This window comes from Siphateles boraxobius, unplaced genomic scaffold, assembly GCF_051911475.1.
Source record: "Siphateles boraxobius isolate OS27281-9 unplaced genomic scaffold, OSU_SipBor_1 8, whole genome shotgun sequence".
Lineage (NCBI taxonomy): Eukaryota > Metazoa > Chordata > Actinopteri > Cypriniformes > Leuciscidae > Siphateles > Siphateles boraxobius.
The window spans coordinates 3,872,568-3,890,548 of record NW_027509208.1 but is presented as its reverse complement, the minus strand read 5'-3'; the positions used below and the strand labels follow the sequence as shown (position 1 = coordinate 3,890,548).

At 37.9% G+C, this 17,981-nt stretch overlaps 2 protein-coding genes across 4 annotated transcripts in view; one reads left to right on the top strand and one right to left on the bottom strand.

Moving 5' to 3' along the window:
* The first annotated feature begins 1,279 nt into the window (after positions 1 to 1,279).
* On the top strand, positions 1,280 to 4,176 carry arpc5b (actin related protein 2/3 complex, subunit 5B). Its single transcript, XM_077220050.1, has 4 exons — positions 1,280 to 1,591; positions 2,473 to 2,544; positions 2,890 to 3,066; positions 3,153 to 4,176. Exons 1-4 carry the CDS (start codon positions 1,451 to 1,453, stop codon positions 3,213 to 3,215), a joined length of 453 nt encoding a protein of 150 aa, XP_077076165.1. The 5' UTR covers positions 1,280 to 1,450; the 3' UTR covers positions 3,216 to 4,176.
* A 566-nt stretch (positions 4,177 to 4,742) lies between these two features.
* Positions 4,743 to 17,981, bottom strand: part of hmcn1 (hemicentin 1) — a 113,155-nt gene continuing 99,916 nt past the window's right edge. For 2 of the 3 annotated variants that reach the window (XM_077220048.1, XM_077220047.1), the window contains exons 86-107: positions 17,610 to 17,691; positions 17,160 to 17,429; positions 16,904 to 17,074; positions 16,128 to 16,298; positions 15,876 to 16,046; positions 15,508 to 15,678; positions 15,249 to 15,419; positions 14,490 to 14,660; positions 13,205 to 13,351; positions 12,876 to 13,013; positions 12,663 to 12,784; positions 12,308 to 12,545; positions 11,880 to 11,942; positions 11,638 to 11,757; positions 11,278 to 11,412; positions 11,019 to 11,132; positions 10,798 to 10,923; positions 10,415 to 10,543; positions 7,200 to 7,562; positions 6,649 to 6,768; positions 6,377 to 6,503; positions 4,743 to 6,290 (exon numbers count right to left, since the gene is read on the bottom strand). In XM_077220048.1, coding sequence (XP_077076163.1) covers positions 5,924 to 6,290; positions 6,377 to 6,503; positions 6,649 to 6,768; positions 7,200 to 7,562; positions 10,415 to 10,543; positions 10,798 to 10,923; positions 11,019 to 11,132; positions 11,278 to 11,412; positions 11,638 to 11,757; positions 11,880 to 11,942; positions 12,308 to 12,545; positions 12,663 to 12,784; positions 12,876 to 13,013; positions 13,205 to 13,351; positions 14,490 to 14,660; positions 15,249 to 15,419; positions 15,508 to 15,678; positions 15,876 to 16,046; positions 16,128 to 16,298; positions 16,904 to 17,074; positions 17,160 to 17,429; positions 17,610 to 17,691 — 3,687 coding nt within the window. In that variant the 3' untranslated portion in view covers positions 4,743 to 5,923. The remainder of the gene's footprint in view (positions 6,291 to 6,376; positions 6,504 to 6,648; positions 6,769 to 7,199; positions 7,563 to 10,414; positions 10,544 to 10,797; positions 10,924 to 11,018; positions 11,133 to 11,277; positions 11,413 to 11,637; positions 11,758 to 11,879; positions 11,943 to 12,307; positions 12,546 to 12,662; positions 12,785 to 12,875; positions 13,014 to 13,204; positions 13,352 to 14,489; positions 14,661 to 15,248; positions 15,420 to 15,507; positions 15,679 to 15,875; positions 16,047 to 16,127; positions 16,299 to 16,903; positions 17,075 to 17,159; positions 17,430 to 17,609; positions 17,692 to 17,981) is intronic. The other variant, XM_077220049.1, reaches the window with a different exon arrangement.

The following is a 17,981-nucleotide window of genomic DNA, read 5'->3' as shown; positions in this document are numbered from 1 at the left end:
TTTGTAGGATTATATTCTGTTTTCACGCTATTTTTTTCATGCCAGAACCATAGAACGTAAAAAAATAGGCCAGAACACTAGCCTGCTATGCCAGCCCATGTAAACGGGCCAAACATACCCATAATTCTTTGCGTTCTGATGACGTTGCCGCCCAGTTGGTCACATGTCTTAGCGATCTCTATAGTCAGCGAAAACTGACACAATGATGAACAAGTAATAATAATATTCGAATATTGTTTTACTGAATAATAAAGTAAACATAATTTCTTAATTTATCTTCATAAAGAGACCTTATTGCTTAACTGGCTGCTCTCTGCTGTCTCAGGCGAGGACATCTTCTGTCAGCAAACGTAACTTTTGATGGTTGCAATTCGTAACCGCACCACTAGATGCGGATAAAAGTCACACACTGCACCTTTAACTGGTGAGTGAGTGGTGAGAGAATTGTTTATTATTTTTTATGCTTCATAAAACTTAATACAACCAACCAAAGTGAATTTACTTTGAACAATATTTTCACAAACGGACCTGCAGTTATCAAAACATGTAACGTAGGCTTACCATTCGAAAGCGTATTCATTCAGTTAATATCATTGAGCTTAGCTAACAGAGAATGTAAATAGGTTAAGCCCCAGGGTTTACGTCTACAGTGTGAAATCTCGAAACCTGTAGTAGGATTAATAATTTACCGAGAAACAGTGTGAAACAATAAGATTGGATTGAATGAATACGCTTACCCGCCGTTTAGAATGGGTTAATAACATTTTGAAGTGTGAAAACATTTAAAGACAGCGAAAGTGTTCTGGTGCCATCTACCGTCACCCGACCACCACTGCATATTGACATAATAACTGTTGCTATTATATCGACAGAATTAATTAATTAATTTAATTTAAATTAATTTAAATCATATTTTAACATTACATTATAATATTATTATTTTAATTTACAGGCAGGAGCATAAATTTAAATTATAGGCTGGAGGCCAGGAGCAGAAAAAATATTTAAACATTTAAACATTACATTTTACATTACATGCTAATATTGTAAAATATTATTAATTTAAAGTCAAATTATTTAAATATTTTAACATTACATTTAATATTATTATATTTAATTTATAGGCAGGATCAGAAATTGAAATTATAAGCCGGAGGCAAGGAGCAGAAAATGATTGAAAGTCGTCTTGCAGACTAGAAATTTGCTGAGGTCCCCTAGTGGTTTTTTCCCTTTCTTTCTTTCTTTCTTTTTTAGGAACTTCACTGGACTATTTAGGAGCCTCCGCTGTACCCGATAGAGGGCGCGCTATGCGGAAGTAATGGAATCCATCACTGATTACAGACAGTAGGCTGCAGGAACCGCCAGGCTCGTTTAGCATAGAGGACTGTTACATTGTGCCCGTGCAAAAGCGTTTAGCTTAACATCAGACAGGGAATAAGGTGCCATCATCATGTCAAAGAATACGGTGTCCGATCGTTTCCGGAAAGTGGATGTGGATGAATACGATGAGAACAAGTTTGTAGACGAGGAAGAGGGTGGAGAAAACCAGCTGGGTCCAGATGAGGCAGAGGTGGATTCTCTCATCAGACAATATCCTTCTTTATTCACCGACATGTGCATGATTTGATAAAGTCTTGCATTTTCAGAACCTCCAGCTCCTAAAATAATCTCCGTGTGCTTATGCTTGAGTGGGTAATTATGACATCAGTAAAGGACGTAATACGGCTAATTAAATATTTTGCTCCATTAAGTGTGCATAAATAAATAATTGAAAGTAATACCACAAAGTGCTTAATTGGCAGTATAAGCAAGGCAATTTAATTATTTTGTTTTCATTCACCACGTTATCATGTCATGACATGCACTGATTGTTCATAATTCATGTTGCCTGATAGCAGCTGGCCTGGAGATTTCTGTACTTCACAGACTCGACACACACAGAACTGGGTTGTGTGCATTATTCTACTCATTTACATTTATTTACTGGACGAACACCCAACAATGAGATGCAACAATGATAGCGTGGTCTATACAGTGTCCGTCTTTTACAACTTACAAAGTGAGGGTCGTCACAAATGTCCTATCGTGCTGCATCATGAACGGACAGAAGCTCAAATCAGATCTCTGAAATGTCCAGACATGTCTTGACATTCCAGAAATTGTTTGAATAAAAGTGTTTCTGCAAAAAGATGCGGATCTTTAAACTACAACATATTATTTTCCAGGCTGTGTGGGGTTTATAAAAACGTTTCTGTAATTTGAAACGTGCATTATTTTAGTACAAGGAAGTTGAATTCATGTCCTTATATGTCCATTTTGGAGTACCCAGAGCTTTATTTCCTGTTTCTAATGTTTTTTTTAAGTCCCTGCGGTTGCCTTGTGATACCTCAAGTGCAGCCTGTCCACAGCATGCATAGATGATGAAATCGTGTTATTATTCAGATGGTGTCTTTCTTAACTCCACTCTGCAGAGGGAACCTCATGGGTGCTCTCCAGGCAGTGTTAAAAAACCCACCAATCAACACAAAGAATCAGAACGTCAAGGTGAGCCATGGCACATTTTTTCCTAAAAGGAAAAAATATTTTCCTTTGATCAGCTGTAGAAAATCATAGCATTTTTTCAATTCAACAGAATTTAAAATTGTATAGAAAATGTTGCATTAACTGTGTTTGTTCTAGACAAACTCTGTTACTTAAATGTCCTATTAACACTGTAAATCTGCTACAATCCAATTGTTAAAAGCGCTATATAAATGAAGGTGACTTAACTGGACGTTTTGCTTATTAACATAAATATGAAACAACACCTGTGAACATGCAGCTAACTTCTCTATTAATGCATCATACTTGTGAAGTGATAGGAACCAGATTTTTTCTGACCTTTTGAAGGATCGTGCTGAAGGTCTGGTGCTGAAGGTGCTCAGCTCCTTCAAGAGTACTGACATAGAGAAGGGAGTTCAGTCTCTGGATAAGAATGGAGTGGACCTGCTCATGAAATACATCTACAAGGGCTTCGAGCGGCCGTCCGAGAACAGCAGCGCTGTCCTGCTGCAGTGGCATGAAAAGGTAGGGTTAATAGTAAACATAGTAATGTTTTAATAGCAAAGTAGTGTTGTGCTCTTAAAAGAGGTCAGTAGCTCAATTCTCTTCAGGCTCTCTCTGCAGGTGGAGTGGGCTCTATCGTGAGGGTCCTAACCGCCAGGAAAACTGTGTGAACTGCAAGACGATTAGCACAGCGCACAGAAAACAACAACAACCTGCCGAAAACACTCAGAACAAAGCGATGACTTTCCACAGGGTACTGAAGAGGATCTCTCATCAAATTTCAATGCGTTTTCACCCTCTTCTTTTATATCACTCTTCACTCACATAGTCAAAAAACGCATTACCGTGCCATCATTTGTATGTTAGACTTACCGTAGCTTCTCTCAGGAATACTTTTCTATGCTCTTCTGTTTTGTATTCAGCAATTCTGAATACAAGGAACTTGTTAGTTTTATAAAATCTTAAGTTAATTATTAATTTACACCATGTCAAGCCATTCACACACATGCAGACTAAAATAACAGTCACAGATTGGTCGGTGTGTTTTACTGGCACTACGTCTGTCCACATTGACTGTCGGATTATGAATAATACTCTCTGGTGCATTAAACCTTCCTGTCACTGATCACTTCTCGTTTGTTCTAAATCGGCAGACGTTATCCCACAGAATTTAATTTTTCATAAGCAAAGCGCATTTGCTGTTATACTCGTATAAGACAAAGTTGCATTGCTGATCTTATGCATCATCTGAAACAGCTGCTTTATTTTCTTAGCAGATGTAGTTATCTCACTAATCCGTGACTTTCACTAATGCAGTTATAAATGTCGTGTCTTAATGTATCTGTTTCAGCGTTCCAAAGCACTTATTGACATGGACCATTGTTATTGTAGGTGTCATGCATATGTCTGTATCCACTGTATGTCTGGAGGTGTTTTTAAGTCAACTGTGTTGAATACTGCCTCAAAGCAGATCATTACTGATCTGTGACAAATCATCTGACCAGGGACCTGCCTCTACAATGCTGACAGTGCAGACACTCAATAAACCAAACCGGTATAATGACTGCCTTACAAAATATTCCTTTTTTTATGTTTGTGCTTTTGTGATTTAATAATAAATTGTTAAATATACATCTGATGATCTGACTTGTATATTTTTAATGGAATATTATGGTGAAAGCTCTATTGACAGCATGAATGTGTCAACTTTGTTTTTACAAACTGTGGGTTTGTAAGATTATTTTCCCTGATAATCGATATTTTCAGTGAAATAGCATTTAACCCAGAATATTCTTTCTAATGTACACTATAATTCAAAAGTTTGGGTAGTAGTAGTTATATTTTTTGTTTGTACATTATTTTATTTGAATATATTTTAAAATTTAATGTAATGTAAAGCTGAATTTTCAGCAGCCATTCCTCCAGTCTTCAGCGTCACATGATCTTCAGAAATCATTCTATGTTGATCTGATGCTCAAGAAACATTTATCATAAACAGTTGTGCTGCTTAATTTTTTTAATCGAAATTATTTTCCAGAATTGTTTGATGAATAGAAAGTCCAAAGAAAGGGCTCCGAGTTGTGAATTTACCCACCATCCCCCCATCCCTGGCTGGGATAGGAATAATCGAGTGAGAATTTTGAACTTCTGAAGCTCTAGAATGAATGTATCAACCAAAAAAAAAAAAAAAAAAAAATAGATTGTACATTTTATTGCTTTTTTAAAAAAGGGAATACAACATAGTATTACAAATAAAAAACCCAAATACTTATATACATATTATGACACCTTGATTACTGACAAAGTTACAAAAAAATAACTCCAAATGTGTATAAACCTGTAATGGTAATGAGACATTGCTATTATGTGCATAATTACTGGTTGACAATACTCGCGTCTTGAGTAAAGGTAGTGCTTACCTGAGGTGGACTTCCTTTTAATTTTTACTGTAGATGTGGCTCAAACTCAAACCTCATCATTGTGTTAACAAACACAAATTTAAACCGATAAAACCTTCCCCATTTCATAGAAAGCAATGGAGGGAATTGAGTTTCTTTCATATATTCAAGCAATTCCCAATAATTTAATAGGTAGACATATATGCAAATGTATTCTATAACACCACCCATAGTCTTGCTGTACATTCTGCTGAAGGATTCTTGCAGCCAGCGGAATGGCTGAACCGTTAACCCGCCTGCGGTCTTAAAACTGGCTTCAAGTCTCTCCACTGAACTCAAGAGAGCAACGTCATCTGTCTGCAGGACTCTGCAAAAGCTCTTCCAGCCTACAAGGCCTTACACGTCAACATGACCTGTGAGAATCTCTTCAAGTGGCGGATCTGCACTCACACAAACACACTCTCATACAAAGATGTACAGTTCTCAGTCATGCTTGTACAAAAACGGCACCATTCTCAGAGGTTGCGCTTTAAAAAGATTTTATCCACATGGACTGGGTTGTAAATTTTCTATCATGCTCTGTTTTTATCTGTCAGTAAATTTTTTCTTTTAAATGCCACTAATATTACAATAACCTCTGTGCCATGAGCTCTTTGAGTCTTTTTTGGCCTTTTCTGACACATACTTTGGTCTCACGAGCTCGTCACTTGCTTTACTGATCAATATCTCAAATTATTCCACTGACATACACTTGCAATCTCTTGTTTCTTTCCCAAAATCCTCTCTCTGTCAAAACTTAATTTTCTACCCTTTTCTTATCCCATTAAAAAATCCTTAATGTGGGAATATTTCTAACGTAGAGACATTTAGGAGACCAGATTCCTTATTTTTTATCTGTCAAAAATTCATGAAATGACTATTCTTAAGCACAACCTCTCATCATTCCCTCTCTTCGTAGGCTGTGGGATGTAGTAAAGTGCTCAGTATGGATAGGCTGAGACAGCGATGTAGACAATGAAGGTGGTCTGGTACTCTATTCCTCCGTCTGCGCTGTAAGACAGGGCCCGTACCTTCATGCGGTACGTGTGAGGTTCGCGCAGAGGCCGGGTGGTGAACAGAACACCTTTGAGGTTTTCGTCCCGGAGGGCGAAGGGCAGAGTTGTGTCCTCGTCGACCACTAAGAAGGAAGTGCGGGGGTGGACAACTCCATCCTGGGTGTAGGCAACCAGCCGGATCAGGTCCTGATTGGCGGCGATGCCGAAGGGCAGGGACAGCAGTTTGTACTCCAGTGCATACGGGCTCAGGGCGCACTCCAGATCATTGGGTGGACAATTCTTCAGGCAGAACCTAAGAGGAGAAGCAGAACTCACTATATTTAGAATGATCAACTAAGTAAAAACCGACAATTGCAAAGAAAAGAGCGGCAGTCTCACCCTGTGGTTGGATCCCTCTGATAGTTGGGAGGGCAAGGTGTGTCGATGCATTGGTAACTCCCTCTCATGTTGAAACACATCCTGTTTGCACCACACTGAATGTTCAGCTCCAGGCATTCATCTATGTCTGTCCATATAAATACCACAAATGAGCAATACAAAACTCTTAAATTTTGTATATTTAGACTTTTCTTTAGATTTTGTTAGGTTGCTCTCTAGACAAGTTAGCACATGTATTATATGTTTTTTATTGTACGTCTTCATATTCTTACCTTGGCAGGTTTTGCCATTGTTCATAAGGCGATAGCCGTTGGGACACAAACACCTATGGCCGCCTGGTGTGTTCATACACTCATGTTGACATGTATCCCTGTGTTCACATTCATTAATATCTACAAACACAAGATGAGTAATTATTAATGGGGGATTTTCTGGAAATCATGCAATACAAGTGTCTCCATGCCTTACGATTAATATGACTAATAGGACATGTATATATATACATACATAGATCTTTTAAAATGTGTGACTTAAAAAACACATTAAAACTGAGAAATACTCAGATCTAAATTTTAAGCAAAACTACTTCCTAAACTTTTTTGGCACATATACCAGTTTTCACAAAGTATCATAAAAACACACACACTGCATACTTTTTAATACATTCGCTTATCAGTTACAGTAATAGTAGAAGTGTACAATACTCTAACCATTTAAAGATCAAGAATACAGTATAACGTGTCATATCCTAAATATACATACAAGTAGCATTTGACGTGAAACCCAAACTCCACTACAGATCAACAGTTACTCTTGTAGTTACCTAAACACTGGCCATTTTTTGCCTTAAAACCAGGGGGGCAGGTATTAGTATCCCTACGACTGCGTGAAGGGGCATTGTTCAGTCTGTTGGCCACGTGACGCCCCCCGATGGGGACATATGAGTGGTAACTCTGGGAAGTCAGGCTATGGTAGCGCTGCTGGTAGGAGCTCCGATCAGAGGAGGACTGTGATGTTCTGTACCCATATGAGAAACTTTCATAGTTGGGCAAGCGCTCGAGTCCGGCACAGGACTTGCCATCACCCAGCAGGTGGAGCCCAGGTGGGCACAGGCACTTGTAGCTGCCAGGGCCGTTCACGCACTGATAAGCACAGGGCACTGGTACCAGCTCGCACTCGTTTATGTCTGCTCTCACAACAAGGCCAACACAGAGATAGAGAAATTGGGAAAAGAAAAGTAAAAGAAAAAAAAGGAAATAGAGTTCAAATGAAAATAAGAAGATCAAAAGAAGAAAATACAAAGAGGGGGATGAGAAAAAATACTGGACATGAGTAGATATCCCTCAAAAGCATGTTTCTCATGCAAAAATATTACTGTTTTTGTTGTAAAATATTGACTGTATTTAGCAATTCCTCGTTATTTAGATTAAAACCCCCTGTGGTGAAAATGTTTCAAGTTTTTAATGTTGTTTATGTGTCTGTGTGGTGTTATAAATTTGCACATGGCTTGTCTTATAGCATACTAAAAAGTCAACACCATTTCTGAGTATTTTCTCCTGAAAATTGCAGTGAAAAAAAAAAGACTCTCAAAAACGCGGTTTGAAATGGCTGGTGTTTCTGACGTCACACACTACCTTGTAACCAATCACGTCAACGTGTGGGATTTAGCATATCATCATTAGGGGTGGGACGGTTACCACATTACCGCGGTCACGTGACTCCAAGCTCTGAGCCTCTGAGCTCTGGTCTGAACTCCTCACCGTCATCACCGCAAAAAAACAAACAAAAAAAAAACATTGGCCTTCACATGTGTGCACGTTGTGTCTAATGACATGGATTCATTGATCTATTGACATGGATTAGGCTATGTCTAATGATATTGTGTCTTACATGGATTCAAGGTTTTCTAAACAAAAATTATCAAAAGATGGAGCAAATCCGATCTTTCACGAGTTGGGGAGCGCAATGTTCCATGACACATAATAACATTCCATTTGTATTAGAGATGCGCGGTTGTGCTATTATTTCATCCGCAACCGCATCACAAAACTCATCATCTGTTTGCACCAACATTTTTTGATCAATTTTCGAAACCGCATGCGCGACGCTGACTGCTTTAGACCTTATGAGCGATGCAAGGCGCTGCTGCCGCAAGGATAGAGATCTTGGCTGTTCTAGAAAGGAGACTGATCCAATGCAGCAAAGATATTTAAAGGCTAAAGTCCCTAGCATAGCCTATTGGCTATGTTGTATCCCAAGAATATCAGCAGTGAACTCCGTCTCCGATCGGCGCACAGGGATAAAAATAAATAAAATAAATAGCCTATAACGCACATCGGCAAACCTGACATTACCCGACTAGGCTACTGTAGCCTAAAATTTTATCATTTCGTTTTGAATTTTGTTTAAAAGTAGACATTTTAAGCTTTCTATTTATTTCTCATGTCTGTGAGGCTAGGCATAGCCTATACGCCGAGTTTCGGTTCATTTATGAGACGAGCTCCAGTTCACGCGCAAGAGATCACACCGGCGCTTCCACTTCCTCCTGATTATATGTCTGCTATATTTGCTTCTTATTTATTAATTCCAGGCAATTAGTTAATGAAACAGTGAGTAAAAATAAGATACAATTTATACAAAACGAAATTTAATTTAAAGAAAGGCTTTCTACAAAACAAAACTTTGAAAATCATGTCTGACTCATCTTATGATCCTATCTTACTAATGCTGTTCACTTTTCATATAATCGACAATATATTAAATAAATAATAAGATTATATTATGCAAACATAAATATGGAATATAATTTTTGTAATTAAGACATGTTGGAAAAGGTGTTCATCTTTCATTTCTAATGTGAACATCATAATTTATTCTCCTGAAAATGATGAATTCAATGCGAATGTATCTGAGAATATTCTTAAATAAGAAAATCTATTCAAGAATTGGTTCATGCCAAATTACTGCTTGATGAAAATTTGACTATTTCAAATTGTGTTAATTTTTTATCGGATGTAGGTGACAATTTTAACAAAGTCTGTATAGCAAAAGCGATTTCTGGTGTGTGCTCGAAAGTCTGTCTGGGGGTGGTTGTGTATATTTGAAGCGGTTTACCGCTATACCGCGGGAATATCTTGCTTTTCAACCGTGTTTAGAAAAAATCCATACCGCCCCAGCCCTAATCATCATTACTATGCTGCGAAGCTGGGGAGTCTCAAGAGAAGCCAGGTTATTCCAGTATATTTTTCTATTGATATGAAAAATTGGGTACATTTAGCAATATGCCTATAGTGGGTGAATTATGTATATGATGTATATTACGATGTTCTGTTGAACTATATGCCTTATATGCCTATTTTAAAGGCATGAATAGATTTTTTTCACAGGATTTTTTTAATATATATTTCATTTTGGGGATCAACGATGTGTTTTAAGGGATACAATTATGAACTAAAGGGGGACTTTAATACATTATATTCAGTTAACTCAGTGATTCATCTTCTGAATTCAGAACTGAAGAAAAACTCTGAAAGCTAAAACTGTCACTAAAGGACATTAAAAAATTGCCACAGCAAAGCATAGCACTTCTGGGAAGAATCCCAAGCAGGAAGTTGAAGGGTAAGGTCAAAGATGATAGACACAGATAGAGGAATGACAGAGTCATTATAGTCGTGCTGGCCTTGCTGTGAGTGTGAACCTTACCAGTATAATATCACTCACAATTACATCTGAAGCAGCTCAGAGAGACTTGGATCCTTGATTTGGTATCAGTGACTGTGCCTTCTTTTTTTCTTACGGTTATAGGTTGGTTAGTTTAAAAGCACTGTGGCAATATAAGCAAGCTGTGTGGAAAGAAGTGACATCACAGGTTCTGAATGCTGTTTAGGTGAGGGTTGGTAGACAGAAATGAACTGTAGCAAAAGAATGAGGTAGGTAAAGATGAAGGGAGGGATGCAGGTTGGCATTTGGCAGGAGAGCAGCCCGGGATGTTGGGTTGTTGGGAGAGGATTAGAGTTAGGTGTGGGGGACACTACGTACCAAGGCAGGGGCGGCCCACACCCTGAGAGCGGTACCCCCTCGGGCAAGTGCAGTGGTAGCTACCTCTGGTGTTTTCGCAGATCTGATTATACCTGCACTGATGTGTGCCGTCATGGCACTCATCAATATCTACAAGCAGAATGAAAATTTATTATTTGATTTGATCATAATCTAATTATGTAATTAAAAAAATTATAAATAATAACACAAAAATTTATATTTATTCTAAATATAAACAAAACTTGTTTTATTAATTTAAAATTTTACTCTCTCTCTCACACACACACACACACACACACATATATATATATTTTTTTTTGGGGGGGGGGGGGGGTACATAATGGCCCTCAGCCCAAAACATAAGCAACAAGATCTTCACAAACCTATGCATGTGCTATTGCCTCCTTTGGTCATGCCAGTAGGGCAGAGGTCAATACAAGTGTATCCACCACGTGTGTTTTTACACTGTTGATCTGAGCGACACACTCTCTGTTTGCATTCATTTATGTCTGAGTAGAAAGAATCAGCACCTTAGTTTCAGTTGGATAATTTTAAAAACCCAGCAAGACTAAGCTATAAAGAATGAGACAGGTTTTTGGTGTACCAATACAGCGACGATTCCTGGGTTGGTACCCCGGCTCACAAGCACAGCGGAAGCTGCCAATGGTGTTTAGACAGTGCTGATGACAAGGGTTGGATTCCTGACATTCATTCACATCTGGAGAAACAAGATAAAAGCAATTGAAATGCATGCTAGCATGAAGATAAATTAATAGAGAGAATTAATATAAGATGGAGTATGCCATACAAAAGTGCACATATAAATAAAATACATAAATATAAAACTAGGGACAATTGTACACCTAAGCAGCTCAGCCCATCTGCTGTCCTCCTAAAGCCCCGCCCACAGCGCATCACACAGCGATATGAGCCAATGGTGTTCTCACAGTCTTGTCCATCATGGCACATGTGCCCACCCTGTGAACACTCATCAATATCTACGGTAAACAGAAATTAAAGCAACAGTTCAGCTTAGATTACATAAATAACAAATCATACACTATCATTCAAAAATTTGGGGTTGGTAGGATTATTGTTTTTTAAAGAAGTGTCTTATAAATGAAGTCTCTTATGCTCACCAAGGCTGCATTTTGTTTGATTGAAAATACAATAAAAACACTAATATTGCGAATTATTATTAAAATTTAAAATAACTTCCGTACCCTGGCATGTTCTGCCATCAGCTGAGATGGCGAGTCCTCTTGGACAGGAACAGTAGTACATGCCTATAGAATTGTGGCAGGCATGTGAGCAGGGGTTTCCGTCCACACACTCATTCTCATCTTCATCAGCAAAAAAAGGACAAGCAAGCACAGAATCTCATCAATGAAAAAACTCCTTGAATATTCACAAATGTAGACTGTTATCTGTATTATACAGTAAAAGCAATACTGTCTGACTGTACCTGCACAATATGGCCCAGCGGGGTCCAGTTGAAAACCGCTGGGACACTGATTACTGCGCTCTCCTGAGGATGAAAATACATTGTAATTAAAGAAGAATCGCTTTAAAAACTCATATAAACTATTAAATAAAACAAAACTAAAACATAATGATAGGCTAGAATTTAATGATGTTTAGGGATGCACTGGACTATTCATTTTGCATTACATTAAATTAAAAAAAATTTAACCAGGCTTTAAAACATCGTAATATAGAGAATAAAAATGGAAAAAGGTTTAGTATTTCTTAAGTCCAGCATTGAAAAAGCTTGATTTGGAAACAAATAGATGATAAATGATATCTTTAAATCAAATCAAATCAATCAGTATGATGACTGATATATCACAGATACTAAATGAAATTATTTTCTAATGTATTTGTGTATCGTACCTTTAGCAATAGAGGCATGGATGGCAAACTCTAGCATCTCTTCAAGTGGACGGTACAGAGCGCTGATAGCCGAGGCGTGGAGTGTCTGCACCAGATAGGGCATCTTTCCTCTGGAGGGTCCGTATGTGATGGTATGATTCCATGAGTAAGGCACGCTGACCCTGTCTATACTGAACATACGTGTAGACAGAGCATACAACTGACCAGGACCAGTCTGGATGTAGTCTTCAGTGTAGTCCTGGAGTTTAAAATATATATATTTCAATGTGAGTGATAAAGTTTACATTGTTTAGCATTCTATTTTCAAAGTATAAAAAGGTAAAAAAGTTTATGAATTCAGTGATGGAGAATCAACCTTGAGACTGATGTCTGCATTGGAGGGCAGTTGCAGGATGTGTCCGTTCACTACGATGTCCAGCAGAAGCACTCCATCTGAGTCGAGCCCTCGTGCCACATGGGTCATTCGGAGAATCTCTCCTATAGTCAACACAAACAAATTAAACAAAGAAACCTTTGAGGAAAAATGCAGTTTACAAGGATTGCTACAGATCAAGTTGATTCCTCTTACCTGTGGCAAACTCCACCTGAGTTTCACGTCTGAAGATGCCATCTGTGAGGGTGTAGCCATTGACAGCTTCCCCCAGCTCCTGTGCTGTGGTCCAGTAAATGGGGTCCAGGATGGAGATCAACTTCCTCATAGCAGACCCTGGATGATTTAGCAGAACATATACAAGCACAAACTTTAATTGCAGTTTTATTTTAAGTTTTTGATTCATAATCTTCAACTATATGACCTTTTTTCCACCAAAAAGTCATATACTGACTAATACTTTACATTTGGAATATTAAATATGATGCATTGTTGCTCGTAACAAAAACTAAGCAGCAGAGACTGACCCAGACCCCTGGGTATATTAGTGATGGTGGCCTGTATAACTCTCCCTCCAGTGGGACTGCTAGAGATGGTGGCGTTGAGGATGGCAATGCCAAACTCCACATCATTAATGTTCCCAATGATACTTCCTCTCGCTTTCTGAGGGCCACCTTAGAGAGAAAAGTTCAGACAATGAGTACAATCATATCTTGTTTAGTTAACTTAAAATAAAGGTCAGAAAATAACCAGTTGTTGGGGAAAGTTTTTTGTCAAGTTCTCTCATTCTTTTCTAGGCCTATACATAGATTTTTCTCAAAACAGGGTTTTGTGCCTCAACAGTTATTGTAGTGATCTATAGCTAAGTAATCATATTACTTTTTTCAAGTAATGAGAAAAGTATTGCATTACTTTTAAATTTGCAACAAAATATCTGAGTTACTTTTTCAAATAAGTAAATCAAGTTGAGTTGTTTTCCCATTTATTGACTGACACCTCTCCTCTCCCCATGTTGAGAAAAATTGTGAGTAAGTGCAGAGGCGTTGTGTACGCTGTGTTAACATGATGGTTATTGTAGTTCTAGACTAAATGTTAGCTGACATTTATTCATCTCACTAGCACAAAAACAGATACAATATTCCTCAAAACGCATAAAAACAGGGACATGCAAACTCAGAATTTTACAAAAACCTATGTTAAATAACAGATATACTTTATGTAATTAATCTCACTGTCTCGATGTCTTTGCTGCTGACCTTTGATGATCCAGTTCAACCATTCTAATAAGCAAAATTACTTTACATTAACAATACATTTGTGTTTTATTTTATTGCTGAAGTAAGAGTGTTGAACATTCTTCTTCTGTGTAATTTTACATTAGGTGTGAAAGGGCCTTTACATTCGCCAAAAAAAGCACTTTTGTTGTTCTGTTATAATAAAACAAACAAGCAAGGCCACTCCAGGAGAGAAAAAGTAACATAATACATTACTTTCCATAAAAGATAACTTAATTTGTGTTATTATGATATTGTGTGCATTATTTACAGCTATAATTGTATTTGATTAGATTTTATAGATAAGTCATAATTATAAAATTATAAAAATATTAATAAAACATTAATTAAAAATAAATTTGAAATTAAAAATAGATTAAAACTATGTAAAACTAGATGTAAAACTAATAAAAATGAAAATAAACTAATATAAATTAATTTCTGACACCCCTTGTTAAAGACCATGTTAAATTGTTAAAAAACAAAATATTGATGAACGTCTTGATTAAGAACGATACATATTTAGTGGTAAATGTACCTGGACATGGCTGTATGTTACATCTTGATAACTGGGTGGAGTCTCCTGGGCAGGGTCGGCCGCTATTGCTAGGTGATGGATTGTTACAAAGTCTAACACGTGTCCGTTCTCCACCTCCACAGGATGCTGAACACTCACCCCAGGACTCCCATGAACCCCACTTACCATCAACTTCACACACACAAAGACAGAGCACAGAAAGGTGTGTAATCAGTTATGGTCAAAATTAATCCAAAAAAAGATCTTCTACATCGGATGTGGTTTGCATCCTCCATTCAAGTGTTTGTCAATCATAATCCCAAATTCAGGTAGCTTCTCTTGTATATTTATTAATATATAGCAACTATAGAGTGTAGGTATTTGTTGTGCAATATACACTACAGTTCACATGTTTTGGGGTCAGTAAAATGTTTTTTTGTTTTTTTTTAGGGGGCTGCATGCAATTAATCAAAAGGGGCAGTAAAGAATTTTACATTGGTACAAAACCAAAGTCTCTTTCAAATAAATGCTCTTCTTTTGAACTTTCTGTACTAAAATAAATGCTAAATGAGCACCAAATCAGCATATTAGATTGATTTGAAATACTGGCTAGAGAATTGGCAGATAAAAATTCAGCTTTGCCATCACAGAAATAAATTACATTTTAAAATATATTAAAATAGATAAATTATTTTGAGCATAAGAAACTTCTTTGAAAAGAAATAAAAAATCTGACTGATCTCAAACCTTTGAACGGTAGTGTATGTATGAGTGCTTTACCAGGGCAGTTGGCTGTGTTGCACTTCTGGATTTGAGAGTCTGATCCAGTACACGCTCTGCCTCCACTTGCTGGTCGAGGATTGTCGCATGTTCTGTAGCGACGCATTTGTCCTCCGTTGCAGGTCCTGCTACAACTGCCCCAGCTGTTCCATGGGCCCCAGTTACCATGAACTATGAAGAGAGATAATTTGTACTTATAGCCTTCTTCATCACACCAACCTGCCTGTGTTTTTACCATATATAAAATGTATTTCCTCACTGGGACAGGGCTCATTGTGGCAGAAATCAATGTGGATGTCATTTCCCTCACACTGCCGTCCCCCATGCTGGGGGGCAGGGCTTGCACAGATACGTGTCCTTTGCCTCGTACCCCCTCCACAAGAAACACTACATGCCCCCCAGCTTACCCAGGAAGACCACTTGCCATCCACTGTTGAAGATGAGAAGAAAAGATAAGTCTTTTTAAATTTACACTCATGACGATCCAAACTTGTATGACTTTGTGTAAAACACAAAAGGATATTTAGCTGAATGTCCAAGCTGGGGACAGCTGTTTAATTTCACATTTTCATTTCTGAGTGAACAATCTCTTAATAAAAAAATCATAATTTTCACCAAAACGCTTACCAGGGCAATTCCTCTCATTACACACTTGTGTCTGTGAGTCAGGTCCTTCACACGATGGCCCTTCAAATGAGGGCGGAGGGTTGTTGCAGAGTCTGAGTCTTGTCTGCATCCCTTTGCCACATGTTTCACTACAAGGGCTCCAAGGCAACCAGGCACCCCAGTTCCCTGCCACTGACAGATAAGAAGCCAATCAGACTGATAAAGACAGATATGCTCATGTGTAAGCAGGAGAAGATATGTTCCTCCACTCACCTGGGCATGGCCTTATACTACACATAATGGCCTCCACTGCTTTGCCCTCACAGGCTCTGCCCCCATGTTGGGCAGGAGGATTACTACAAGTCCGCACCCTAGTCCTGTTACCCTGACCACAGGTACGAGAGCACTCCTCCCAGGAAGACCACTCGGACCAATTACCATCCACTATGGGGACAAACAGTTGTTTGACAAACTGTTCTCCATGCTTTTATCTATTTTTTTGTTTGTTTGTTTGTTTAGGAGAGATCTTGATGAGTACAGTGAAAAATTCAAGTGAAGAGCTGAACACCTTATGAACAGCTATCAAACCAAATATATTAATATTACTTTACAACACTTAACTCATGTTTACAGAGAAACACTTAAATATTCAAAAATATACGCTATTGTAGTTGGTAAAATTTATATCTACTATTAAATGTTTTTACTGTCACTTTTTATTATTCAATTTAATGTGTCCTTAAAACTGCAAAAAAATACTAACCCCTAATTTTTGTGTATGTGTATGACAGCAGTGTATGAATCTATCAAATATAATGTTTGTTAATGTTTTAATAACAGTTATAACGCATTAACAACATATCATCTATGAAGTGCACATAAACTTCATCGATGATATATGATACAGGCCTGTCACTTGCAATGGTGTGCCCAAATAAAAAAAAAATCAGTTTTGCAAACAGTACAATTTTTACTCACAAATGGTGAAATGCTCACAATGTAGAGCCCTGCAAAAGTAGCAAAAGTGATGAAAAGGTATAATAATTTACCTGGGCAAGGTTTGCCTTGACAGCTGCGTGTTTCTCTTGCTGAACCAATGCAGTGGCGTCCTCCATTTGCAGGAAATGGGTTATTGCACTGTCTCAGTCTCCTCTGCACTCCTGTACCACAGGAAACACTGCAGGCTCCCCACTCCATCCATTCAGAGAAACCTCCATGAACTGCGAAACACACATAATTCAATCCCCCATTATAATACATCTAACTGCATTATAATCCAAATAATTACAAAAGTCCTAAGCTCACCTTGCACTGTTAGGGTCACGCGTACCAGCACAGAGCCTAACAAATTTCTTGCAACGCACTCATACTCAGCTGTGTCCTCTTTCTGAGCACTACTGAGCCGAAGAGAACCGTTATTCAGTGTGGTGATGTGCTCATTACCCAACAGGGGACGCCCCTGACGGGACCACTCAATGACAGGCACAGGCTCTCCCTCTGCTTGGCAGTTTAGCACCACTGTGGAACCAGCATCTACCACTGTCTCTATTGGCTCTACTGTGATGGTAGGAGAACCTATGGAATATCACTAATGTTATTAGAGCAAGAGTCAAGAGTCAAGAGTGAAGCAACACAAGCAAGTGCTTTTTTTAATATCCTTATTAAGGTTTTTATTTTATGTGTGATTATTATATTTGACTTTTACTGCAAATTAATAACTAAAGGATTAATTTTTGTTTTATACAGTAGACTTACTCTGTAAGGTCAGTGTAACTGTTCTCTCCACCACTCCTGCATCATTTGTGGCCACACACATGTAATTTCCAGCATCTTCGATCTACAAATATTACAATCGATACCATTAATTATTTATAAACGTTGCAAAAGGACAGAAATACAAAACATCTAGAAAATGAGGGATAGGATATCCTAGGATAGATGGCAAAAACGTAGCAACTATATTAACCCTCTTGTATCGTGGTAAAAATAATGGGAAAAATATGCAGAAAATGTAAAAATAACTAATATAACGTATTACACACAGCAGAAAATATAAGGCAGATATTAGACTCAGGAAGGCACTTAAACTTTTTTCAGTATATCATTTGCTTTGATATGATTAGCATT